The following is a 27978-nucleotide window of genomic DNA, read 5'->3' as shown; positions in this document are numbered from 1 at the left end:
AGGGCTCACAACTCTAAGGGGGTGTGCGTGAGAGGGTTGTGATCGATTGAGCAAGCAGGGGATACGTGACTAGGGGCTGCATGCACTGGTAATTAGATTGGAACAAAAAAGGATACGGATTTTCACAGTGCTTTTCTATACAATCTCTATAATCTGTAGATAACATAACCAATTAGGTCAGGGGTCAATCTTTAACTACCAGGCCCAGGGTGTGGCACCGGGCTGTCTGCTTGTGGATTTCATTTCTGCATTTTAGTGTTTACTTTTTCTTTCTTTGGAGGCAGAAATTGGGCATAAGACAATGTGAGGGGTGGTCTCCTCCCTTAACTGCACCACTTTACATTCCCACCAGCAGTGTGTGAGAGTTCCAATTTCTCCTTATTCTTACCAATTCTTGTTATTGTCATTTGTCTTTTTTATTACAGCTATTCTAGTAGGTGTGAAATATCTCACTGTGGTTTTGATTTGCATTTCTCTGATGACTAGAGCTGTTGAACCTCTTTGCATAAGTTTATTAACCATTTTTATGTCTTTTTGGAGAAACGTTTAAGTCTTCTGCCCTTTTAAAAAATTGGGTTATCTTTTTTGGTTGAGTTATAAAAGGCTTTTTAATACTGAATATTAGACCCTTATCAGATATATGATTTGAAAACATCTTCTCTCATTTTGTAGGTTGTTTTTTTCACTTTTTGGATAGTGTCCTTCAAAGCACAAACATTTTTTAAATTTTTATGAAGTCCAATTTAATCTGTTCTTCTCGTAGTTTATGCTTTTTGTGTCATGTCTAAGAAACTATTGCCAAATCAGAGGTCATAAAGATTTACTCCTATATTTTCTTCTAAGCATTTTGCAGTTTTAGCTTTTACATTTAGATCTTTGACCACTTTTGAGTTAATTTTTGCATATAGTGTGAGGTATATGTCCCACTTTATTCCTCTGCCTGTGGATACCCAGTTGTTGCTATGCCATTTGTTTAAAAAACTATATTAATTTCTCCATTGAATGGTCTTGGCACCCTCACTGAAAATTAATAGATCATAGCTGAATGAGTTTATTTCTGGATTTTCAATTATTTTCCATTGGTCTATAGGTCTATCCTATGCCATTACTGTCTTGATTACTATAGTCTTGTAGTATGTTTTGAAACTGGGAAGTATGAAACTTCAAACTTTGTCTTTCTTTTATAAGACTATAAGATTGCTTTGGCTATTTTGGGTCTGTTGCAATTTTAGAGTCAATTTTTCCATTTTTACAAAAAAATGGACTTTGTGATTTTGATAGGTATTACATAAAATCTGAAAATCAGGGTAGTATTCCATCTTAATCAAGTCTTCTTAATCAAGTCTTCCAATCCATGAACATGGGATGTCTTTCCATTTATTTAGATCTTCTTTAATTTCTTTCAGTAATATTTTATAGTTTGCAGTATACCAGTCTTGTTCCTCCTTCAGTATATTTACTTCTAAGTATTTTATTCATTATATTTCTGAGACAGAATCTCACTCTGTCACCCAGGCTGGGGTGCAGTGGCATGATCTCAGCTTACTGCAACCTCTGCCACCTGGGTTCAAGCAATTCTCCGGCCTCAGCCTCCCAAGGATCTGGGATTATAGGTGCCCGCCACTGTGCCTAGCTAATGTTTTTATTTTTAGTAGAGACTAGGATTCACCACGTTGGCCAGCCTGGTCCCAACTCCTGTCCTCAAATGATCCTCCCACCTTGGCCTCCCAAAGTTCTGGGGTTACAGGTGTGCACCACGCTTGGCTGACCTCCCATTTTCTACCACATCGAGTTTAAAATCCCTTGCTTGGTTTTTAAAGCCCTGAGTTCCCCACCCCTCAAAGAAAAAAAGGAAGATGAAAAATTCAAAGGAAGGTTGGGAATGGAGCTGACTGTTCTTCTCCTTGGCAAAGGCCTCGTGTCTCTGATATGAGGCCAAAATGTTTATCAGTGCTTGCTATGCACCAAGCATGTTTCTAAGTGCTTCATGGGTAGGTCATAGAGCCCCACAGCACTCTATTATTACATTTTATAGATCATGAAACAGAGGCACAAAAATGTTAAATAACTTTCCAAGGTCACACAGCTTCTGAGAGGTGAAGTCAGCATTAAACCCCTCAGCCCAGCTGTGGATCCCTGGATCCCAGAACCTCTCCAGCAACATATCCTACTTTAAGTATCCTTTTTCTGCTTCTGTGCCTAAGGGCATATCTTAACCCTGAGCATAAATTTCCTTTAGGGTCTGGCAGGCCATGGATAACATTCCTAGTTTCTTTTGCAGTTGGAATTTTGTATCACATTGGGTGTTTTTGTAAGTATTTCAATGAGGATTGTGAATCCAGCCCCACTAGTAACTATCATCTTAATTCAGAAGTCCTCATGGAATTATGTGAATATAAATTTGGTTTTAATGACCACTCTTATTTTACAGATGAGAAAAATCAAAGCCCAGAATGACTAGGCAACCTCCAAGACATAGAACTAGTTAGCAAACCTGGGGTGGGAACTTGAGCTCACCCTTACTTGGTTTGTTCCCTACTATGCCTTGCCAGGTAAACTCTCTAAGAAGCTGCTGAGGTGCAATTGCATCTTTCCTTACCTCTTTCCAAAGTACATCCTCAAAAGCCACAGGCAAACTTTGATTTGAGTTTTTTAGCCTGCTTGATTTCTACTTACATAGGAAAATGGAATGCACACCCTTACCTGAGAATTTCTCAAATTAGGCTGGTGACAAATACCTTTTAAAGCTCCTTTATTTGACATCCTATTAATTTTTTTAAACTCCCATTGTTTTGTTCCTGACAGATCCTGTTATGTTTCAGGTGTGACACAAATGTACACTTAGAGGGAAACTTCTTTAATAAGTGATATTTGCCTCAGACTACTGAGGTTATTTTAGAAAACAAAAGCCAAAGTACACTTACCAGGACATTCACCTTGTCATAAATTTATCCGGCATGTTTAATTGATCGAGATTTCTGAGTTAGACAGTTATCAACGCATGTGATAAATTGTTGAGCATGTGGCATTAATGAAAGGTTTTGCCATTGTCGTGGGGAGGAAGCTTCCTGGCACATGGGTGACAGGGCCTCAAGACAATGCTGCTTGGGTTAGTAGCTGGGGCAGGCTGCATTTTATTATATGTGTCCAGAGTCTCATAGTAGACATGTAGACTTGAGGAGGGGGAGGCAATATTTGTATCCCTACTAAAACCAATTATGGCAAACACTAATTATTCAGATTTGAGCCCTTTACTAAAAATCCCCTGAACTGGGTTTTTTAAGTCAGGCTGTCGTGGCAGAGCCAAGCAAGAGAGAAAATAATGGAATAATTGGAGGCTGCTGTCTTTTCACTTCCCACATAAAATTATTTGAAGAGACAGGCCAGAACTTTAAACAGGAGATACCAAGAAAAGTTGTAATTTGGATGTCGGCTGTCATGACTTTAGGGTGTTTGCTTAAAGAACTTTTCCCCCACTTTCTCTCCTTCCCCAGACATACTTCAATGACAATATCCTCACCCTGATACGGACCCTGGTGACTGGAGGAGCCACGCCGGAGCTGGAGGCTCTGATTGCTGAGGAGAACGCCCTTAGAGGTGGCTACAGCACCCCGCAGACACTGGCCAATAGGGACCGCTGCCGCGTGGCCCAGTTAGCTCTGCTCGATGGGCCATTTGCGGACTTAGGGGTGAGTCCACAGCACCAAGGTCACCTGAGCTTGCTGTTTGGGAAAAGCTTGATCCTGAAGAACGTGGTGTCAGATGTGACAAGCTAGGCATCTGTCTTTTCTCCTTCCTATTGTGGATAACTGTAAGAGGTGATATTTATTTATAGTTTACTCTGTATCAGGCACTTTGCTCTATGCATAGTCATTCATTTTAATCTTCATAGCAACCCTTTGATGTCAGTTCTAGTATTACACCTTCTAAGTCAACTGAGGCCCAGAGAAAATGAGCACCGGACCTATCGGGAAATTGCACCAAGGCATCCTGGCTTCAGAGCCAGTGGGCTTTCTCCCTCCTTGGTGTTCTCTTCACGTATCCTCTGCACAACGTGGGAGGCAGCAGGTGATGCCAGCATGCAGCCAAGGTTGGGAAATATTTCCACAGGCTCTTAGCATAGCTTAGGGATACTCAACCCAACTGTACATTAATAGCACATGGAGGTGGCCAGCCTCAGCCTGCAGGTTTCTTAGTTTTTATATGTGAATATGACCCAGGCACTCATGGTTTTCAAAGCACCAGGGTAGTCAGTAGTCAGGTGTACCCAGAACTGCCGGCCAAACAAACAGAATCTTATGGGGATCCTTTAATGCCTGTAAATCAAAACCTAGATGTTGTAATTTCTGAGAGTGGACCCAGTCACCTTCCCTCATGTCCTCCCTGTGACGGAAGTGGCCAGCGTCTCCCTTCTGACTCCATGTACCTGCCTAGTGTAGGCACTGTGACAGAAGTGTGCTGTCTTTGCCCTTATTCCCAGCCCAACCCCACAGATGCATTTAAGAGATGCAGCCATAAGTCATAGAAACCGATAAACCTGTTACACAAACGATAGTGTTGCCCAGAAAGACTAAATAGTGGAAAAGGAGCCAATGAAAGGGTCTGTCTCTGTTTTTTCTGAAACAATGCTGCATACTTCCCCATATTTTAGTTTGATCATGGGCTGGGACCTATGTTAGACTAGGCTTTTTTCGAAAGGGAATTTTCATAGCTAGTGGCTCTTTATACCTATCATTTACTTATTGATGTACTTGATTAGGATAAAGACTTTAGATAATGGTAAGATTTGGTCCCATCAGTGTTCTTTAGTATGAGACCAATATGAGAATTCCAATGATTGGAAGGACAAAGACATTTTATACCCAGTGAAGCCATCCCGCAGTGCCCAGTGCCCTTCCTATAATACAGGTAACATCTACCTGAAGCCACCTGGCCGCCGAAGCCAGCATTTCCAAGTGGATGCATTTGCTTTCACTTTCTGCATCAGGCCCCAGACCCTGGGAAGGTGGCTGTGAACTGATCAGAACTGCGAATCCCAGTTATTCAGCCTGCAGACCCCTGGCTCCTAGGGAAACACATTCTCTTCCACCCTTGCCATCTCTGAGGTCTGTAAATTGTGCTTTTCACAGGGTCCTTACCTCCTGAAACAGTCTGTCACCATAGGACCTGGTGGGGTCCTCCTCCTCGCGGTGGTTTTCATTATCACTCAGGCAGTTTTGACAACATGATCCTATCACAGCGGTTACAGCTGAGCTGGGACTGAACATAATCATCATTTTGCAGAGAAGGGTTCATCTCCTCAGCTGAGCATACATCTGAGACCGTCAAGCTTTATACTTTGACTTAAAGTAAGGGAGAAGCATAATCTCCTTAGAGCTTTCAAACCCCATTGCGACAGGTGGAAAACTGGAGAGACACCAGAGGAAAGCCCCATTGTTACCTGATCCTTAAAAATCACACATATTGGGTGTAGTCTGTTAACAATGTTGACTTCTTCCACTGCCATCCCTTGGCACATGGACCCTCCAACTTGGGAGACACCAAAACAAGCTTTGATGAAAAGACCCATTTCCCTGCTGGCCCTTGATTTTCAGGCAAATAAAAAGGATGTTTCTCTCTGTTCTTTTGCTGTCTCCCAGGATGGTGGTTGTTATGGTGATCTGTTCTGCAAAGCTCTGAAAACATATAATATGCTTTGTTTTGGAATTTACCGGCTGAGAGATGCTCACCTCAGCACCCCCAGTCAGTGCACAAAGAGGTGAGTATTGGTTTCAACTCTGCCCTCCCACCTAATCACAGAAATATTAACATCCTCTCCTGTCCCCTACTGTAAAGGCAAAGGTCTGTATACATCTCCTCAACATGCAAATTACTCTGCCCATATTAAATCCAACACTGAGTTTGGAGGTGATGGGAAGCATTTTTCTATAATTACTAATAGTAGATGTAAAGACATTTTGGTAAGAATTCAAGTTTTGTATTAATAGAATAATTCCATCACCCAATTACAAAAGTCTGAATATACAAACATCTCTCCCAAACTCCAGCTACTAGGATAACATCTGTTGGTACCTAATATAGAGATATTTCACATTGCTAGTGTTTAAGATAAGTTTTTTTGTTTTTTTGTTTTTGTTTGTTTGTTTGTTTGTTTTTTGAGATGGAGTGTTGCTCTGTTGCCCAGGCTGGAGTGCAGTGGTGCAATCTTGGCTCACTGCAACCTCTGCCTCCTGGGTTCCAGCGATTCTCTTGCCTTAGCCTCCTGAGTAGCTGGGATTACAGGCACACACCACTACACCCAGCTTATTTTTGTGTTTTTAGTAGAGACAAAGCTTGTTGGCCAGGCCGGTCTCGAACTCCTGACCTCAAGTGATCCACCCACCTTGGCCTCCCAAAGTGCTGGGCTTACAGGTGTGAGTCACTGCACCTGGCCCTAAGATAAGTGGTTCTTCTGCCATATCTCAGAATCCCATATTTTTACTTCATATATTTTAAATTGACTCGCTTTTTAACTTTTATATATTTATTTTTGAGACAATTGTATATTATCACCTCAAGCAGAAAAATAACAGTTTAGATGTGCTAATTATATTTTTCTCATATGCATTAAAATAAATTCATAGCAGGCAAAAATTAAAAGTACATCCTAGAATTACCAAGATCAGTGAGTTCGCATAATATACCCTAGGCAACAGTGCTGCAGAGACAAGCGTTTCTCATCCCTGCTTGCATAGCAGAATCACCTGGGGAGCTTTTAAAAAATATTCTGATTACTCAAATTTAACTGGTCTGGAAGGAAGAAAACATCACATATATATTTTAAAATATGTAAAAATTTTATATATAATAACCAGGGATTATAGTGTATAGCCAGAATTGAGAACAATTGCTATAGACCAGTGGGTTCTCAAAATTTAGCCATCATGAGACTCACCTGCAGAGCTTGTTCAACCACAGATTGCTGGACCCCATCCTCAGCACTTCCAATTCAGTAAGTCTGGGTGGGGTTGCTTAAGAACTTGTATTTCCTAGTTCCTAGGTGATGCCAAGCTGTGTGGCCTGAGGACCACACTTTGTGATCCACTGCTCTAAATGAAACAGGGTGACTTTCTTAGTCACATCTGCTGTTGACCAAAGAAAGCTCCAACTAATTGTGAAGAACAACAAAGTAATGCTGATAAGTAGTCAGGGTTCTTAGATTCTTCCACGTGGTGAATTCCAAATTCCAAATTCTCCCACCAAAGTAGATTTTAAAAGGTAAAGAGTGAGAATAGTCTAAGGAGACACTCTGTCATGGTAAACAAAGATCTTGTGATGTATATCTGGGATTGTCCGAAAATTATGAAATGAAAGTTGCATCACACTTCATGAAACCTCTTGCGGTTGGGCTACTTGGAAGTGACTTTGACCTTGTATAGAAAGGTACATGTAGACCACGAGAAGCAAAGTTTGGTTCTTCCATTACTGGCTCTAATTCCACATCTCTGCCTGGCCTCCTGGCTGGCCTCCTTTATTGAGTTAAACAGAGGAAGTTTCCATTTAACAAGGAAAAGAATGTTTAAGGCCTCAGACCAGCTAGAAGTGCATCTTCCAGATCCTCTGAAAGTCTTGAGTAACTGGGCTATTGCTTTTGGTTCAGGGAGGGTTGAATTCTCTACTCAGTTACTCTCAGGAGGTGACATCTCTGCTTTCCCTGTCCAGGTATGTCATCACCAACCCCCCCTATGAGTTTGAGCTCGTGCCGACGGACCTGATCTTCTGCTTAATGCAGTTTGACCACAACGCCGGCCAGTCCCGGGCCAGCCTGTCCCATTCCTCCCACTCGTCGCAGTCCTCCAGCAAGAAGAGCTCCTCTGTTCACTCCATCCCGTCCACGGCAAACCGACAGAACCGGCCCAAGTCCAGGGAGTCCCGGGACAAACAGAAGTACGTGCAGGAAGAGCGGCTTTGATATGTGTATCCACCGCCACTGTGTGAAACTGTATCTGCCACTCATTTCCCCAGTTGGTGTTTCCAACAAAGTAACTTTCCCTGTTTTCCCCTGTAGTCCCCCGCCTTTTTTTTACACATATTTGCATATGTATGATAGTGTGCATGTGGTTGTCATTTTTATTTCACCACCATAAAACCCTTGAGCACAACAGCAAATAAGCAGACGGACCAAAAGTTATTTATGATTCTAGGGGAAAAATAACCCAAAGGCATGCTCCAGACATAAATAGCTCACTGCAGGAACGAGTTCACAGATTAGAAGGGAGCACTTGTGATCAATGTCAGTTAGGCAGAGCAAGTTTATTTAATGTAAAAGAAAAGTTGATTCTGATTTATCAGGATTATCAGGGTGCTTTGGGTTTTGATTTTGTTGTTGTTGTTGTTGTTGTTTTCCTTTTTCTTTTTTTATACACACAATAAGTTAGCACATGTTTATTTGAAACAAGCAACCAAACAGCAATGAAAACATATCGATTGTTTCCAGTCTCTGGGCTGAAGTATTGCGAAGCATTTGAAAAGCTTTCACGATTTGTGTAGATGATTATGAAGGACCTGCTTGTTGCAAGAGAACATCAGAGATTTTTTTTAGTTACTCACCAAGGCCTTTTGTCCCAGAGCCAGTTCCCTCTGGGAGTTCTTATGAACATTTCTCACCTTAATATGGAGGAGAGAATAGTATTCCAATCATGGTTGTATCAAATTCTAGTCATTTAGTTTAAGTGAAAAGAGGTTTGATTGCATATTAAATTGTTATTCTGTCTCCTTATGTTGCCATATGAATAGCTATCTTTTTTCTTTCACTTTTGACATTTGGGATGAAAAGCCATATGTATCATAAATATCAAATGTAAGTCATTAAAAACTGCCTTCCTGGGACTTTTACATCTTTTAAAAGGTGAATTACTTACCTTATGTACAGAATAAATAATGCTCAGGAAAGAGCAAGTATTTTTCCATGCATTCTCAGGGGATCTTTTTACTCCCCTTTGTTTGATTAGTTAGGGCCCCAATGCCAGGTAGGAGGAAGGGCTGGGGCAATGGTAGAGTCAGAGGAAGACAAACCCAGCTGCAGATCATGTTTTTCTAGGAGCCGACATGCTAAATAAATTAGAATGTAGGAGGATCAGCCACAGTTGACTCAACAAAGACAAAAGCCAGCCACCACCTTCAACTATTGGCACAGCTGCACAGTGCTGGCTGTCCCAATGCAGAAAGCTGGTGGGAAAGAATTCTTCATCATCACTTTCTTTAACATAGCCAATTTAGGCAGGGTAATGACGGGAATAGAGAGCTGCTCCTTGTCATTATGAGACGTGGGATAAGAAGAGTGCAACAGTGAGCCAAACACGTTTTGGTGTAGTTATTTTTTTCTTTTGTTTTCTTTCTTTTTTAACACTTAGTAAGCATGAGAGGAGAGGTAGAAAAATACCCTTTTTTCAACATATAGTTGTCAGATGCTTTGTGCATGCAAATCATGCTTTAGGCAGTGCTTTAGTTCTTAAAAATTGGCCAATTCACCATAACCAATTTCTCTTATGGATGGACTAGGCTGCTATATACATATTTGAAAAGTTTACTTCAAAGAATTCCATCGAATAGAATAGGGGTAAAAGGAGGAGGAAAACATGTCACAGCTGTACCATCTCTAAAAAGGTGTTTTTATGGTGAATGTTTTGGATTTAGATTTTGGATCCCCTGTCCCCTCAAGCATGATAGTTTTGGAGATTTGCTTGCTGTGTGAATTGACAAGCACTTTTACTGACAAATAGTGAGGCTCAGTCAGAACCTCCACCCTCCCCCACACCAAAGACAGGGGCAGCGTAGTATTCAAACCAGTATTGTGGTGGAGAATAATTGTATACATGTAAATTAACAAGCCCTATGAGTGGAAGAATTTTTTCAAATTATTTTTGTCTCTTTATATATTGATTTATATTATGTATAACTATCTCTTTATATAAAACTGTATATAATTATATATATATAACTATATAATTATATATATATAACTATATATATATAACTATATATATGTATCCCCTAGTATTGGATCATGAAGAGCTCTTCATGCATTCTTTGCAAAGGAGGTTATAAAGTTACGCCCTCAGAACATTTATAACTATAAGAATGTGCCAGTTAAAGTGCTCAACAGGAAATATGACAGTTTAAAAGCATTGTAAAACTCACATAGCTTACTTCTCTCTCTAAAGTGCAACAAGGATGAATAGAATGGGCCAAGGTATGACAATTAATGGTTCTGCATGACCTAGCCACTGCTGGGGGTTTTCTTCTATAACGTTGTCCTTGTGAAAACTTTTGTGAAATTAAAAAAAAAAGGAGTTACAAATTTTATTCTGTTATTGGTTTGTTTATTTTTATTTATATTGTTCTGTTTGTGGTTTTATTTATTTTGTTTTGCTTTTCCCCCCCTCCCCGTTCCCTCTCCTTTTCCCTTCCTTCTTCTCTTCCTTCCTTCTTCCACTTTCTAAATTGCTCAGCGCAATGAGGCTGTGCTGCTGCTATTGCTAGATTCCTTAGAGTTTGTTTTGGTGTTCTTGGGTGTGGGGTTGGGTAATTTGGGGCAATTCTCTCCATCTGGCTTGCCTTTTAATATGCACGTGGCCTCCCTGCCCACCCTGGTACCTTGCTCCAAGTCCGAAAGCATTTTCCCATCAAGAAACCCAGCTTCCTTCACTTCCCCCATTGCCACCCCCCAATCCCAGTCCCCCCATCGGTCTGTTCACATCTCTGTGTTCATCTTGGCAAGACCTACTCAATCAAGTGATGACGCCAGTTGATAAACTTTTCTGGAAAACATTTACAGCTATTCCATTTGGCAAACCTACTTCTCTGTCAATATTTCATCCTCCTTTAAACCAGGAGGGTTATTAATGGCAAAAGCATTGGTCTTCTTTATGCTTGATCAGTATGACTCAAATTAAAAGTGTTCTGCTGTGTATATCAACTCAATAGCCCACACCCAGTTATCTGGGAGCTGATGGTTCAGTCACTGTATTACCCAAATCTTTCCTGCCAGCTGCCTTTCAGACATTTGTTAAATCCCAACCAGAGATCGGGCAGATAGAGAGAAGTAAATCCGAAGTGCATTTTATATACAGTCTGTTAGCAACTCCAATGAGAGGATATTGTGATGGGAATGGAATGGGAACAGACGATGATAAGAGATGGAATTTTGAGGTTTTCCTGGACTTTGGGCACACAGTCATGCCCCAGTGGTAGATAATTGAGAATTGACCATATTTGACTAATGATAAATTTGATAATGGAGAAGGATCATTACTACTTCAATTTTATTTGCCAAAATTACTATATTATACTTTCCTTAATAGAGTGAAGAGTCCCCTCCATTGTTTTCTATCTGACTCCAAACTTCCACTCCCTCTTTCAGTAGAACATCTGCTTACTTAGGAAGTAGGCATACAAGTTTCTTATTATTATATCTCTTCCTGTTCACTGCCTCCCATAACAAAAAAAAAAAGAAACAAGGAAGTAAGGTTAGAAAGTGAAAGAGTTCTTTGAAGATAAAGTATATACATTTAAAAAGTTAGGAACTCTGCTATCTGCACCATTCTAGAAGAGAAGAAATTTGTAAGCCATTTAGTCCAACTTGCTTTGGGCTTTGAAAGGGGTGAACAATAAGTAGGCTGGTAAACCAGAAGGCATGGTGAAGCCTTCTCAGTGTCAACACTCGGGTGATCATGGCATCATCAGTGTCCCTAAAGTCTGCTACCCAGGGTTCTTCCCAAAGCCAGTTCAAATGGATGGAGAAAGCTGGACCCTTATACATACAGTTAAACTTCTGTCACAATTGGGACAGGTTTCAAATTCTGTTCTGAATATTAAAGATTATGACCCAGAACCTTACCATCGGTGCTCAATAAATATTTGATATAAATTGACTTTACACATTTTTATACCTTTAACCATTTTCTATATTATCCTTGTCCGCTTGGTTTAATTTTTTTAAAAAATATGAGTGCCTCTACATGCCTCATGATGCTGCTGTGCTGGTGGCACTTTCTCAAGCTGGTCACACGGCTTCCGAGAAAGGGGAATAGCCCTGTAAGCTCAATGAGTAGAGAGACTGACTATGCCTCTTGGCAGCATCGTCAAGATCCCAGATGACCAGAAAAAGCTTTTGCCTGGCTCTTCTGCAGCATGGGAAAAGCCTAAAGGTGTCTGCATCCCGATAGAGACAATTAAATCAACCTGCCAGGTTCCTATAGCAACAGGCTCCTTGAAGGAGAAAGAGGAGAGTACAGAAACTCCAGGGCCTGTGGAAGTCAAGACAGGGTAAAAATCAATTTCTCAATCAGCTTCTTCAGCCCATCCCTGCTTTGTCACAATATGATAAGTAGCTGTGGGCACCTGTCACTACACTGGCTGACTTTCTCCCATGCAAGATTGCATGCCCATTGCAACCATTGGAGGTGAGAGGGATTATCCCCTGCCACCCGAAAGGGAGTAGTGAAGAATCTGTCCTCAGGGTGTTGGCTGGACCAAGGGCCACAGAGGAGGGCTGGGAGAGAAGTTTGCTCAAAGAATGGCAGCATCAGACTTTCAGTTAAAAGAGACAGAGTCATGGTAGCCAATTGCCAAGAAGTGAGAAGGTTTTTCATAAACGGCAATTGCTTTTGTTCTGGTACAAATAATTTGTATCTCTATGAAATAAGCATACTTTGCTCACAGAGAGGAGAGGAGGTAGTATGAGAGGGTGGGGACGGTGGAGGCATCAGGGTTTGCTGGGCAGAGGAAGTGTGCCAGGCTGCCTATCACAAATACGGGACAGGAAACCACACAGCATTACTCGTGAAGGTCGAAGCTCCTTGTTAGCCCTTACTGTTCTCCACAGTTATCTCTCTCCAAACATAATCTTTTCTTTTTGAGCCTTTTCTCTCTCAACCTCAGCTTGTGGTGTAGTGAGAAGAGGGCCAATTATTCCAAATGCTTTTGTTGTATCATTGTCTCCCCTTTTCTGCGATCTTCTCTAGGGAGTACTGTGAAAAGGGTAAATCCCATGGCACTGACAACCCGCAGAGCCAACAGAGAAGCTCAATTCTCACAGTGCAGCCTGTTTCTTCCTCTGCTGGTGGCAGCTCAGTCAGTCCAGCTCTGGGGCCCTTCCCTGCAAGAGTCCATTCCTCCAGGGTGACCTGCAGCCCTGTGGCTGGAGGTTTTGACCCTTATTTTAAGCCCTGTGAGCTCAGTGATGAAACTAGAAATGCAAGAAACAGATGGCTCTCAGATGGGATAGGATGCCTGGTGAGTCAAAGCCAGTATTTCAGAGGCACAGAGGCACCCTGGGAGGGGAGAAACCCTAAGCTCCCCAGAAATAACACCAGGTTACCTCTTCCTCTCGTTTACCTTCCAAATGAAGATGACCAACCAAATCCCCCTCTGTCACCTCTGCTGCCACAATCCATGTTCTTCAGGATACACCCCAATATACACACCCCTGTTCTCTACCCCCAGCATCTCTGCTGAAGGGCATCATTTGTCATCACATTCAAGAGGTACGACCCATGCTTACATCATCCTTTAGTACTGATAGTACTCAGGCTAGTACTAAACTTACTCTAAAAGCTAACGCTTCAGAAACCGCCTTGGGCCAGGCACTCTCATGAGCACTCTTTAGTTACCTATACAAACTCAATCCTCACAACAGCTTCAGATGGAGATGCTGTGTCTCCATGTGAAAGACACAGAATCTGAGAGACACTAGAGTCTGAAGTTAGCCACTGTGATAAAATGCCTGCTGATATTATTCATAATACTCATAACCTTAACAACTCATATTTACTCACCATGTATCTAGAACTGTGTAAGTGCTTCAGGGGTACTAGCTCCATTTATCTAAACAACACTATTAGGAAGTTTGTATCATCAGCCCTATTTTACATAAAAGGAATGAAGCTAAGATAAATTTGCTAATTTGTTCAGAGCCACGCAGCTAGTATGTGAGCCAGATCTGCTTAACTTTCACCTCCTGCCCTGCACTGTCTCCTTAGCCCGCATCTCCTTGCTTCTTCACAGTGGACAGCTCATAGCATGGCTGGTCTTGATAGGTGACGTCTCCCAATGGCAGTGGCAATTGCTCTACCAGCATCTCTCTGCAGTTGTTTTCCAGATTTTTATCTTGTCCCACTAGCCCCCTCCCAGCCACAGACTGAAATGACTCTTCTTTCCTAACTCCACGAACTCCTGGCATGTCACGCATTGTACTCAGAACACTGACAGCAGGCATCTCATCCTTAAGAAGCTTATTAAGAAATGAGGCTATTTTTCTCTGGCAGTGAGGAAGCCCTCCCCACCCCCGCTCAATTGCCCTTCTCATCTTAGAGATGAAAATAAAGCCCCTGGAAATCTTTCTGGTGTGTGAGATGAAACAGGGAGTGGAGATAAAGTCAGGGATTTGGGTTTATCCTTGACCATGGCAGCATTCATTAGAGCTGCTTCCCTGAGTCCTCTTCCTCATGGTCAAATTTGTAGCGACCCATTGGCATTGTTTCTTCATCAGAAGGCAAGATTCAATACATCAAATTGTCATTGTCCTACTTGAAGCACTCTCCATGGATGCTGAATGGCTGGCGATCATTGAAATGTGTGTTCCTCGGAAGCATGTTGGGAGAATCTGTTCATAAAATACCTTTGCCACCAGACATTTTAGTAAAACGCCCAGAGCGTTCATATAGTTCCATTTCCTGAACATCCTACATAACCAAGTCTCCAAAAACACGCACATTTATATCTTAGGAGGCACCCAAATTAAACAGCTGTTTCTCAGGCATAAGAAAGACCTCAATTCCTCACCACAATGTGTATTAACACAACTCACTCCTTGTGTTGAGGCAGCATGGCCAAAACATGGGCTACTCTGCTTAGAATTTTTTTAATGGCAAGAAAGGTAAAAGAAAAGAGAGAAGCTTAAATGAGGAAATAATGCTCTCTTTCTTACAGACAGCAGAAGGAAATTGATATTCTCTCTGCCGCGAAAGGTCAAAATGCCAACTTTGAATTGAACTGTAAAGACTAAATTCTGAACAATTATTCTCTGCAGCAATTGTCAAAATTTCAGCAAACTGCAGCTGTCTTAGGTCTTTCACCCAAAAGACCTACTCATTTCCATCAGCTGAGTTCACTCTTCCAACCTGGCATGTCCAACCTAGCACTAAATCCCTTTGCAAAATCAGTCTGCATAACAGCATGGCCAAAACCGAGGGCAGCTCAGGCAACCTGAGCACAAACACCAGGCTCAACCTCTCTGAAAATCATCTTTACACATAAACCCCTGGAAAAATTCATAGTTTGAAATTGTTTCAGCGGCCTGGCAAAGCTTTTAAAACATGATAACCATCACACTTTACTCCTCTCTGAAAGGTTAGTTTAATAGTAGATCACAAAAAATTGGTTTCCACAAATGCATAATGGTTCATCTATGTCACACTTGAACTAAATGGTTTTTTAAATGGAGCTGAAATTATTTTGATGTGTACACAGTCCTGGATTTCTATACAACCTTTTTTAACCAGCCCATCAGGAACCTTGCCTCTAAAGCCTCATTAATAATTCAGATGTGCTGATGACTTTAAAAGATCTATGGAATTGAAGCTTAGGGAAAAAAAAAAAAACTCTGCTTGACAAAAAGATAAATGAATGTAGAAAGAAGCTGTAGGAGTCTGGCAAGCTGTAGATCATCTCAGAACAGATTGTAACTTTATCATTCTGTCAGGGGGAATAATTTAAAGCACTTAATCAGTTAGCTTCACTGTGAGGATGTAGCATTATGAATTCCTATCGTCCAATCTGTTCAAATCAAAGTGAACTTAATTATAATAGGTGAGTGAGCCAGAGCAGGAGGGGGGTGGGGAGAATGAGGCAAGAGGCAGCAAGTTTCCTGTGGGGTAAACTGAGCTGCCGCATAAAAGTGGGGCGAGGCTTTGACTCAGGCACATCCCAGCTCCAGTGACAGCCCTCCTTGACATTGACAGCTCAGGGCACTTGAAAGAGCAGAAGTAGGAACTGAAGAGAAACAAGCAGAGTGGTCATGAACTGATTATAGATACTTAATTTATAAATCAGTAGCCAAACATGCCCATACCCCCACCCCCAACACCCCCTATCAAACCAGGTGAGCAGTTTTCACTAACGTGTCCATTCAGGACCACTGACAAAACAGTTACAAATTGTTCTGGTAAGCAGAAAAAGCAGCTAGAGAGGCCATTGTTTCTATAGCAGTGGACGTGCTTGATAGCTTTTACCCCTTTTCTTTTTCTTTTCTTTCCCTAAGCCACTAAAGTGAGGCGTATGATTCCCAAGTTAGAATGTCCTATTTGCCCAGTCCTTTCCCATCTATACACATGGCCAATTTCCCAGAAAATTTCAATCCTAGAAAGAGGCGGGAATGAGGGTTGAGTCTTGCAAAATAGCTTTGCACTGCTAAGAGGATGCTAGACCATTTTCATTCTCACCCCAGCCCCCAAACACCCTGACTCAGCATTCTCTCTCAGCCATTTCTGTATTTAGGGTGGAAATGAAATGCCAAGACTTCATTGAGCTCCCTTGTCGACAGCTTGGGTTATTATAGTCAGTTAAGATATTGCCACTTGGAACTCTATTCATAACTTTATACCAACACAGAGTTTTCTTTCTTGAAATAAAAGCCACCTCAAAATCCTCTTTAAAACATTGGTCGCTATCCTGATTTTCATAGATTTTTGGCCAGCAAAATCTATGGGCTTAGTTTAGACCCCCCAAAGTGGCTACAAATGAAACAGGAGAGTGGTATAGTTGAGACGTGGCTTTAAGTGTGTGTGTTATAAGCAAAGCCAAGAAAAGGCTGGGAGGTGGTGATTCTGTATAAGATTCTAGATCACTCGCTCTGCAGCAAAGGTGGTGGTGCCCTTCCGTTCCACTCAAATCAATGGATGCACACATCTCTCCGCAGGCACAATGTCTGTACCCAATGGCTGATATATGCAACATCCCCTCCCCACCAAACCTTTTCTGGCCATGAAATTAACTCCAAGGAACATTGCCAGAGTCCATTCTCCAATCCCTCCTTAGCCTCTGAGGTCCGCCCATGGTGCCTCTGAGTCCCAGTGGCACATTTTGTTCATCACTTGCTATAGGAAGCAGAGGTATATTTCAGGTTCTGGGGTCCTCCCTACACTGCACTGTCTCTCTTAGCAATTACTCACTGTCGGCTTCTATCGATTACCTTTTTGCGTTTTTCAATGAGCTTTCCAAAGGCTTTACCCTAGGACTAATTAAACTTCTCATTTCTCCTTCTTGTTCTCTATCCATTTTGCCCTTTAGCAGAAAAGAAATGGTTTACAGATGAACCGGATAATGCCTATCCCAGAAACATTCAAATCAAGCCCATGAGTACCCATATGGCTAACCAGATCAACCAATATAAATCCACAAGCAGCTTGATTCCACCAATCAGAGAAGTTGAAGATGAATGTTGACTCCCAGGAGACCAGAACTATTTTTTTAAAGCCTGACAAACTTCATAAATGGTGATGTGACTTTTCTTCTTACCTGCTGAATCACTGGTGGAAACGTTAGTATAAGCAAGAATTGCCAGAAAATAAAGTAGACAGATCTTTCTCTTTGTCTGCCTTGAATATTGCTTCCATGTATTTTGGAAAAGAAAATGATTTCATTTATAAATGAACATACTAAAATAGTCATGTATAGCCTCTAGCATTTTAAATTATTTTTATTTATTAGAAAGAAAATATATTTTTTTCTTTTCATTGTCAAATATCTTCCCTATATCTAAACGATGCAAAATCTAAATGAATAAGTAAGTGGTCAGACTCCTTAACGCGTTTTTCTCTTCTTTCTCTCTTTTTCCTTGAGGAGAATGATGGTCACCACCACAATTAATTGTAATTAAGGGAAATGAATTATTAAAACAATTTTAAAATGGCCAATGATGTATACATGTATTTTAGTAAATCCAAAAAAGAAGACTAAGGGGACAGGTGAATACCTGCTCCTCGCCTGGATGGGTGTGTATTTTGATCTGCATTGACACCAGCTCTTAATAAATGGAAACTTATTTATTTTCACAGTTGAAAGTCATATTTTTGTAGTTTTAGTTTTCATTCTGTAGTTCTCACCCCTTTGTTCATATTCTTAAAGGGAAGACCTTCTTGCTGCTTTTCTACAATTGGCAGATCAGGTTTGTCTGGCCAACTAAGGACACCAGGAGGGTTGTGGGCACGCCTGGGATGTGGAAGCTGAGGACCAGATGCACAGAAGGCATTGCTCTGTTTGCTGTTCTGGTGGTGGGGACTCCTACGTGCTGTTATGCTTCTCATTTTATATTTCCAAACCACCTGAGCGAGTAATGTCAACTTCGGGAGGGTCTGGTGGACTTTCTCCCCGCTCCCCAAGTCTCAGAGCTTTTAGCCTGGAAGTTTGTAAAACTGATCAGTAGTTTTACTTTACCATAGGATATGAGAGGGCATTCATTCTTCTCACTGAGTTTTTGTTTAAAAACCAGGAGATTTCTACAATCATGGAGACAGATTTTAATTTGCATGCTCTCCTTTATTTAGTTGCTGGGGCCAAACACATGAACTTGTTACAACAATTTAAAAAATAATAATAACAAAAGGAAAGCAATGAATGCACTTCATATAGACTGTTAGAAAAGGCCTTTGAAAATTACCAGCAGTGAAATCAAATATATCAGCCACTTTAAACTGCGGTCAAAAGATTTTTCTAGCCATCAGATGCAATTACGATGTCTCAGAGCTCTGCTGTCGCTTGCATGCTCGGTGTACAGTCTCCCGGCAACTGTTTTGTTCCAATCAACTTAGCAAGTCTTTCAACTTTAAAATTATCAATCTTTGATATGATCATCAAGGTCTCTGGAGAAGCATGGATGTAATAGTGATTTCTGTTTTCTTAAAAAATGTAAACTGTGGACACTTAATGGAGCCAAGCTAACCAAAGTATCTCCCCGAAGTTTCATGATATCTAGTCCACTAACTCTTTGGGCCATGATCTGCGGTACCTACTTATGGTAGTGCAAATCAGATCAGAGCAAAGCAATGAGATCATCATGAAGACATATGTCCACTAAGTACTCCAATTACCAATGTAGGCAAAATGAGCTTCCACCTCTGTCCACTCCCTGCAGAGCCAATATAGTCGTGCTTCCACCTCGTAGGCATTGTCCTGCAGTGACTCGTCGGACTGTGGTTACTCTGTCGTCACATTTTGTAGAATTAGTTCTATAAAAGTATTGTGAATACAATGTATGTCCAATTGGATTGTTTAAAAACTACTTATAATTAATCACTAGCCTACTCAGCAGACTAAAATGATGTCAACAGTCTATATTCAGGCTTATAAACATTTCTTGGTTTCCAACAGAAGTCAAATGTGTTTGTGGGGAGAACGTTTTGCTGGGATTTTGACAACTTTCCTGAAAGCTAGGCCTTCTTTTACATAATGATTTTGCATTGGGGTCACCTTAGTATATTTATGTCAATCCACGCTCTTTTTTCTGTCGTGAACCATAGTGGGCTCTTCACTCCTGCGCATAATAACCACCTCCAAATTTGTTAGAGTGATTTGGTCTCCTCTGGCAGGCTGTGGTGGCCACATAAAGGATCTTCCATTAGAGGGACACAGGACACAAAGCTCCATTCCCACTACCCTCTTTTCCCTGTGTCACCCCTACCAAGGCAATCTGGAAGCAGAAATGCAAACTCCAGCCCCACAAAACATCCACTGATGCATTTGTGGCTAGAGATTTTAATCTAAACTTTTCTAAAAAAAATCATAATAGTTAGGATAGTTTCCTATAGCAAAGGGCTCCTTGATTCATAAGCACCCCCCTAAAAAAAAAACCCAAATTGGTAGAAATTCATTTTTTTTAAGTAAAGCAATAAGTTCATACTGTGTTGCCTTTGTAATAATGAATTGTTCTGGACTAGAAAACAAAATGAGGCATTTTGTTAAGGAGGTAGGAAAATGACTGGTTGTTGGGCCCTTTGGCAAAAGCTGGTGCCCGGTAAGTAGAAGCAAAATGGAAACAGAAATAACATTTGTGAAATCACTGGAGGGCTCAAGCAAATACCAGAGCTTCTCCCTGGCTTGTTCCTACTCATTGAGCTCTTTGGCCCTGAGTTCCATCCATCTCCACTGCGACAGTCTGTCTTTCTGCCTACATCCACCGGAGACCAAGAAGGGTCTTTGGTGCAGTCCACATTATGAGGCTCTGATTTCCCATTCCAGTTTAGGGCTCCAGAAAAGCCATTCTCTCAAACTAATGATTCTTGGGTGCTGTGGGTCACCAACAGGCTGTTTACAAAGTAGGAAATATCATCACCATCATAACCTTTCTCCTTGAGAAAACTTTTATTTTTGTCTGAGCAATTTTATATTTTAGAATATCATCTTGAACCATTATAAAACACCTTAAATAAAAGTGATTGTGACTAAGGCACGTTGGAGACCATTCCAAAACTCTTTCCTCCCAAGGGTTCTGGCACCTTATGATGTACTTTGTAAAAAAATTGATTGAAGATTTTAAATAAACAGGAAATTAGAAGTCTTTGTTAGGGTTAGATAAAGGAAAAGTGAAAAAGCATAAGAAATTTGGGGCATTTTCATGTTGAAAGGAGAAAAAGCACAAGTTCCCTAGTTACCATTTAATACCAGGGTGCAAGAGCCATAATTACTTACAACTAGCTATGATCTTTAAAAATGTTTTTAAAACTCTCTGAGTCTCAGTGACTTCATTTGTAAATGAGAGTGATTCATCTAGATGACTCTAAGGGCCCTTTCAGGTCCCAGGGGACATGATCTAAGTTAGGAGTGGGAACATGGGAGTGGCTGCTTCTCCTTGGCTAAGCCCATGCCGACTATTGTGTCCAGGACTGGAATAAAGGTCCTATTTGCTGCATCACCCGGGCAACACTCCCAGCCTTACTCAGGAGTAGTGAACATTTTCTGCTCTGGACATAGAATAGGTAGGGTCATTCCTGTGCTTTTCACTTTAGATTCTCTTTAGGTTCAAGACGCAAATTTCTCAATTTGGACACACCTGAATCACGTTGGTCAAATTTTGCTGCCTGTTTCTAGGGTTTTCTTCTCAATTTCATCCCTGCCTTCCCTTTGTTGTTGTTGTTTTTTTTGGTTCAAGGCCCAGCTTCAGTTAGTCCCTTCATCTCTATGCCATGTCTCCAATTCCTAGTATGTAACTAGAGGTTCAAGAGACCCCAGATTCCTGCCATTTTCCCCATTTATGTTTCCCCATGTGAATCTTCAGGAAGTAACCAGTTTTCCTTCTCACTTCATTTCCTGTCCTCTGTTTCTTTGGTTGTTTTCTTCCATTAATAAACTAACCATCCCTTAGCTACTTACATTCAGAAATGTAATTTTAATGTATTGTGTTTTATTGTGAAAGAGAATCTCATTGAAGGAAGGAAGGGCGAAATTGAGGAATAAAGGTAGGAAGGGAGAGAAACAAAGACTATCCAACCAATTGACTGAGATGTGAGCCGCCTTGACCCCCTGGAGACTAAGTAGATCCGTTCAGCTGGAACACTGAGTTCCAGGGCAGAATCTGTCCATTTTCTGTTTTGTTCTTACTTGCTGCTTTTGGAATGGTGGTAAAGCCACCAATCACCATGACCCTTTAAAGGACCTTCACTAATGAGGACTTGACTCACCCTCTTTAAAAAGCAAAAGAAACAGAATTTACTTACAATCTTCTGGTAAATTACCTTTCTGCTCCTCTCCTTATTCCCAAAAGGCACATTTTTTAATCCAGCAGAGATGATTTAGCATATAAATCCCAGGTCATTTGAGGAGGTGATGACGCTATTTGGATTTATTTATGAGAGAGTAGTAATTATAAATGAATCCTAGGCAGTTTTTACTAGTTTGGTCATATTGGTTGTTTAAGTGGAGTCTCTTCTGATTGGTTGTTTCCAATAAAGTATCAGTTGTTAATAATTTCAAGATTTCCATAAAAATAAGGAAACTTGGAAAACATTTTTAATTTTATTTCTTAAGAGACCACAGAGCTTAATTTTCAATTTTTATGGTAAGCTTGCTTAAAACATGTATAAAAAGAAGCCCATGTGCTCAAAGGCAGAGGCACCTTTAGCCCTACAACAGTTGGAAGCTCCATGATATCACAGCCCCACATGGATAGATTGGAGAAAGAATTCTGACTTAGACCACCTGTAGCAGACCTTCCTCTTTTGGCATATTTTTTTTTTATCACAAAAAGGACCTGAGAATCCTTATCTAAAGATAAGCCAAACTTGGGGTATACATTAAGAATCTGCGAAGAAAGAAAAAAAAGAAAAAGATATAATAAGCAGTATTTTAAAATACCATGAGTTATGGGCATGCATATGGTACAAAGAGTAGTTCTTTGGGTTGAAAGAAAGAAGAGTTTGCATTGAACTGCATAGGCTGGCAAGAATGCAGAGGCATATAATGTTTGATGGGCTTTGGAGGCATTTCAATAGTAAATGGGTGACAGGACTGGAAAGATGTGGAATATGAGGGTTTTCCAGGGAGATGGGACTTAATGGGCCATGATGTATTTGTAGGAATGTGATTTCAATAGATTGACTATTTTGTCAACTGTGATAAGTTTGTGTAGGGGAACTGAGGAAAACTGAGATGGGACTTCATGGAAGGGGCTACAAAGTACAGTCTAAAGGCCTAGATAAAAGTTTGAAACTTGATTTAGAAAGTCATGAAAAGCCACTAAGAGTTTTAAGCAAAGAGTGATGGGGCAGCAATGGCTGTGCATTTTTCAGGTTGAAAGTAGTGAGATGTCAGTTCTTCCTGGAAGATATCATGCGAATGCACACAAAACTGAACATTTTCTCAGCAGCAAGGAGTGCTAAAGGGTGCACACTCCAAGTCAACAACTCATCGTATGCAGCACCTCCCTTCCTCACACATTTTGCTTTGCTTTCTGTCACAGGACCATCAGACGTAGAACGTCCTGACTCTCCTGAATTACTAGAATATCAGCAACAAACTCACAAAGTAGATTAGAGGGTAGGAATAGATACATAAATTTTTAAAAACCTTCCAATCATACTATTTTCTAGACAGTAATATAATAAGAACATGAGGCAGGACATCCACAAATTGTAGGGAATAATTAATAGTCCAGAACTGCCAAATAGGAATTCCCATTATGAAAACACCCTTGCAGCTAATCAGGTAGCCCTTGTTTAGAAACCAGTTAGACTCATAAAATATTTGTAAAAGGAGTGGGTGGGGGAGAAATGAGCACAATATAGGTTCTGCCATCAATCAGCTTATAATACAACAAAGAAAGAAAACATGCTCAAAGAGCCATTAGAGAAAGGGTGAGCCCTAACCACATAGTTTCACATTCAATATGGTAGGGGTTGAAACAAGGGAGAAATGCTGTGGTTTGAAGTGGTTCAGCAAGGTAGGATTTCTAGAGAAAGGGAGGTTTAGGAGTTAGATAAGTAGAGGATCAGCATTCTAGGTATGAAGGCAGGATTATCTGGCATGTGGCAGCGTGAATGATGTTAATCAGTAACTGCTAATTGATATTTACTGAGCAGCCGCTGTGTCCTTACGAAGGTAAGACTATTAGAGGAAGGCAGCCCACCTGCCTAACTGGGAACACAAGGCACACATATATTGGAAAGATCATGTTGCACAAAACAGGTGTTCAATAAATAATTTTTGAATAAAAGTGAACACTGAATAGTAAATAAATGTTATGGATTGTAATAGTTGTAGAAGATTGGTTGGGATTGTAGGGACTGGATGTGGGGCAACGGCTGTGGGTCTAGAGTATATTCATTGTGCAGTGGACACACACCTAATCTGTCCTCAAGGACAGAACCATGTGGAGGAATAGGAAAACAAGAGAAGCAGGCAAGAAGCGGAGGCAGTGAGTACAGCAGCTAAGAAATGTTACATTGGGTTCATCCAGAGCAAGAAAAATGGAGAGCTGTCCGTGAGGGAAGGCCACACAAGCAAGAGGAGTCAGACAGGGGAGTAAAGGAGTGGGCTACAACAGGCCCTGCAGATGTGGAAGCCAGACCCACAGAGGCACTTAGAAAGTGAGGATCCTGGATGAATTATTTTAGGAAGAAAGTGTAGGTTTAGATCAGCTGGCAGATGTGTTTGTGGGCTACAGCCATATTTTTCAGGACTAAAAAGGAGCAAAATAAGTAGATCTTCTTGGGACAAGAGATCTAGGGTACTCCAGAACCAGGGAAATGAGAAACAAGAAGGGAATTTTAAGAAAGAGAGGGCAGATCATCTATGAGGTTGGAGATGAAAGATGTTGGAGATGGTGAGGCAGAAGTCAAAGACTCACTCAAAGGGCAGGAACTCTGCTTAGGTGTCCATATTCCCAGAGCTTGTCATGAGGTCTGGCCCAGGTGGGCAGTCACTCGGGCCACTATGTGTCACTGTGGCTGCCATGGTGGATGGAGGCTGGACAGGACGTGTGGTGATTGGCAGTCTTTCTGGAGGACTCACCAGGGAGGGGTCTCAGGTGGGCATCTCCTTTCACCTTCCTGTGCATGTCACTGCACTGTTCTTCTTCCCTCCCTGAACAGCACACACACTGCACCCTTAGTTTCAGGGGTCTGAAAACAAATGCTACAACCACCTTGCTTTGGTGGCTTTTCCGAACAGGCATTGTGAGAAGAGATGTTCTGGCCAGGTGAAAGTGGACTTTATCTTTAGGTAGGTTTTTCAGTTAAGAAAGGTTTCCTTTGCTTATCCGTTGAGGACTTCTGTGCTGCTGCTTCTCCTCCATCTTGCTAGTTAACAGAACAGAGGCGGAAGTGACACCAATGCTCTCGGCCATGCCTGCCTTGGGAAGCACTACCGGGCCCCACTGTTTAGCATCTTAGATGGAAATGTACACAAGGCACTGACACACGTCTGCAGGAGTGACCCAGTGCTTCCCTCCCATGGGACTCAGGGTCAGTGTGGGAAGGCAGCTGGCAGGGACAGGAGCCCCGCCTGCAAGGTGGACCGAGCCTCACTTCCACACAAAACCAGAGTCCCATCTGCCCCAGAGTGCTCGCTCTCCTCCCCTTCCTTCCACTCAATGCAGCCTGACACGCCTTTGACCAGAACTGCAACATTTCAAACATAAACCCGGATCTGTTGGGAAATCCTAATTAAAAAACGTTCCATTCCCAGGTGGCACAATCACATCCTGCCTAAAACTTCTGGCCCACATCCCACCACCCAGATGTTGAAAAGAAACCTTTCTCTGCTTAACACCAAAGCCCTGCACTTCAAGGTTTCTTTAGGGGACAAAGAAAAAAAAGTACACACATGCAGAGTTCAGCCTACATGTTCATTGAGGAAAAAGAGCGTGGCTTATTCATCTTTCAATCTTTTGATTGTTGGCATTATGATTATGATTATGATTAATTACTCTGACCTGACAGGAATTGAAGAAGAGAATATATGCTGGTGCTCTGAAATGATCTACCCAACTCTGTCATCTGTAACAACCAGTGATAACTCTCTTGTCTTGTAAAAAGGGTTTGTACATAACTTGTACATGGTTTCATTTTGTATTTTTCGCAGATTAAAAATTTATGTATTTGTGTTCTAAAACAAGGAGTGTTTCTTGTGTCTTTGTAGCAGTCACATGCCATGGGGGTGAGAGGTGGGCTGGGGTTGGTGAGGTCCCCGAGTTCTAATCAGGCAGCTTTTGTCTCCTCCCTTCATGCTCCTCCATGAAGGCAAAGTTGTGGATTGATTGAAACCATGAGCTTCCCTTCGCAGCTTCGAGTGCAAATAGACCTCCCCACCTCCATGGTCTTCCAGGAGCCAGTCAGCGGGTGCTGCCCAAGACTGCAATAGGCATGGCAGAGAGGAAGAGCTGCTGTCATTTAACGTGGTGCCTGAAAGCCCTACGCAGCCACACTGGGGCCAGTGGGACAGGTGCTCCTGCAGAAGGCTCCAGCAAGCAGGCCACTAAAGAAATGCACAGCATTCAACAGGTCCTTGAAAAGCTAAAGCATTTCTCCCCTCAGCCACCCACTCTCAAGCTAGTTACCATTTCCTGCCATTTGCACAGACAAATGGTGTTCTTTCCCCTGCATTTAGCTTATCAAAACCCAGGACAATCTGTTAAAGGTTTGACTCATCCTGCTCCACACTCATCCCCAACAGGGCAACAGATGGAACTTTTAAAACCAAAAAAAAAAAAAAGCCCTTAAAAATGAATGTTGCCATGTTGGGCCATGCTCTAAACCTTCTTCAGAACCTTCAGAGTTTGCGCTCTTTTCAGGGGCCTGGACTCCCAAGGGCAAAGCTGGTCCAGCCTAGAGAAAGGGAAGGATCTGGAGAATAGGAAAAAGCCATCCAAGGTATATAGATGTAATGTGCAGAATGTATTGAGACTTAATGTATTCTAGAGATTGTCTCATTTGCTCATTAGCCAAATATTTACTGAATAGCTATTATGTTAACAGTCCTCTGTTGGGAGCTAGGAAAACAACAGTGAGGAATTCTATGATTCCAGTTCTCCAGTCTGGGGGAGGGTTGGGAGCAACAAATAAACAGGTGATAGTCATGTATTAAAAATTGATCTGTAGGGGAAAGCACAGTTTGCCATTGGGAACACATCAGAGGGGCACTTAGCTATTTGAAGAGAAGTATACCAATTGATAGATATTTTAAAAAACAAATCCCCCTTCTACCTAAGGCAGTATAAGCCCTAACTGAAACTTATTCCCAGTGGTCAGCAAATGCAGGTTTACCTGTCAGAATGTGCCAGTTCCTGACAGTCCTTTGCACTCCAGTTTCTCAACTTGCCTTCTCCAATATTTGCTAACAAATCTGAATGTTGTTGGGGAATGTAATTGCAGAGCATATGGTCCCCATTAGTTAGGCAAACTCCACTGCCAAATTCAGCTCCAAGGAAGGAGTCTGCATAAAGGATGAAGTATTAGGAAAACATCGACAGTGACAGAGAAGGCAAATATAAGAGATGAGACAGTGAGTTACAAAAGAGCAGGCTCGGCAAACCCAGCACAATGAATGTGGAACATAATTTTCCATTTGTTGAGAAAACAATATATGTGAATTTGTACTAAAATCTCCCTGCAGCAAAAATCAAAGTAGATCATTCACCAGAATCAATGTTAACTGCTTTGCAATGTCAGATAAGAGAGATTCTGCTTGGGAGAAAAACATGGGTGGAACAGAATAGACAGTCTGCTAAGGAAATAAAGCATGAGTGACATCAAAATGTAAATATAGACTTAACGCTATTTTAAATGTTACTGGACCAGCCTTTGAGAGGAGAAACAGAATCTCATGCTTAATAACCTCTCACATTCAGAGAGTATAAAAACGTAGGCTAAATGTAGTCAGAGACATGAGGTCCCCCAAGACCCAGGAAAGATGATTGGACAAGGTGAGAGCCTGGAGCTTCATCAGGCAGAAGGCAGATTCCCCAGACCAGTCAAACTTCTGAAAATCAAAGAGGGACCAGGGCTGAACCTGAAGCCATACTCAGCCTGGCTGCTTGGCCTCCTCTCCCAAGGAGCTGATGCTATGGGTCCTTCACCCCAAAGCCTACCACATGCTCGCTGGTTTTTAGTCTATTGTAATTAACTCAACCTATACCTAATTCGACAGCTTTTTTTTTGAAAAAGCATTTTAATTAGGTGTTTCCAAAAATAATCAACTTCATTTTTCTGGAGTCAACAATCTCTTTCCTTCACTTCTATTTCTCTGATTAACATACTGTTTAATTCAATTGCATACTACGATAACAAGTACAGATGTTTAAATAAGCTCGGACTGCTGGTCAGCTCAGCTGGTGAAATCCCAAGGACACAGGTGAAGTAAGGAGTTCTGTGCAAGGCACACAATTTCAGTATACCACGGAAAGCCGTTAACTTGTTCACAGGAGAAAGGAGACAGACATCAGCTAATCCA

The 27978-nt window shown here is 41.5% G+C and overlaps 1 protein-coding gene and 1 long non-coding RNA gene across 26 annotated transcripts in view; one reads left to right on the top strand and one right to left on the bottom strand.

Moving 5' to 3' along the window:
- LOC105739015 overlaps window positions 1-7171 on the bottom strand; it is a 97064-nt gene extending 89893 nt beyond the window's left edge. Inside the window, exon 1 of the long non-coding RNA XR_001114867.2 lies at window positions 6935-7171. This is a non-coding gene — a long non-coding RNA (uncharacterized LOC105739015). The remainder of the gene's footprint in view (window positions 1-6934) is intronic.
- The window catches only part of KCNMA1 (potassium calcium-activated channel subfamily M alpha 1), a 770960-nt gene extending 745319 nt beyond the window's left edge, over window positions 1-25641 (top strand). For 6 of the 25 annotated variants that reach the window (XM_030799201.1, XM_030799209.1, XM_030799205.1 and 3 more), the window contains 5 exons: window positions 3495-3689; window positions 5640-5758; window positions 7702-7926; window positions 10203-10231; window positions 17329-25641. In XM_030799201.1, the coding sequence (XP_030655061.1) occupies window positions 3495-3689; window positions 5640-5758; window positions 7702-7926; window positions 10203-10231; window positions 17329-17483 (723 nt within the window). In that variant the 3' untranslated portion in view covers window positions 17484-25641. Of the gene's footprint in view, window positions 1-3494; window positions 3690-5639; window positions 5759-7701; window positions 8875-10202; window positions 10232-17328 lie in introns of those variants that run through there. The other 19 variants (XM_012502971.2, XM_004091158.3, XM_012502980.2 and 16 more) reach the window with 7 other exon arrangements.
- Window positions 25642-27978: the final 2337 nt, after the last annotated feature.

The sequence above is a fragment of the Nomascus leucogenys genome, chromosome 18, assembly GCF_006542625.1.
Source record: "Nomascus leucogenys isolate Asia chromosome 18, Asia_NLE_v1, whole genome shotgun sequence".
NCBI classification, from domain to species: domain Eukaryota; kingdom Metazoa; phylum Chordata; class Mammalia; order Primates; family Hylobatidae; genus Nomascus; species Nomascus leucogenys.
Note: the sequence above shows the minus strand (reverse complement) of the source record. Positions and strands in the feature narration are given on the sequence as shown.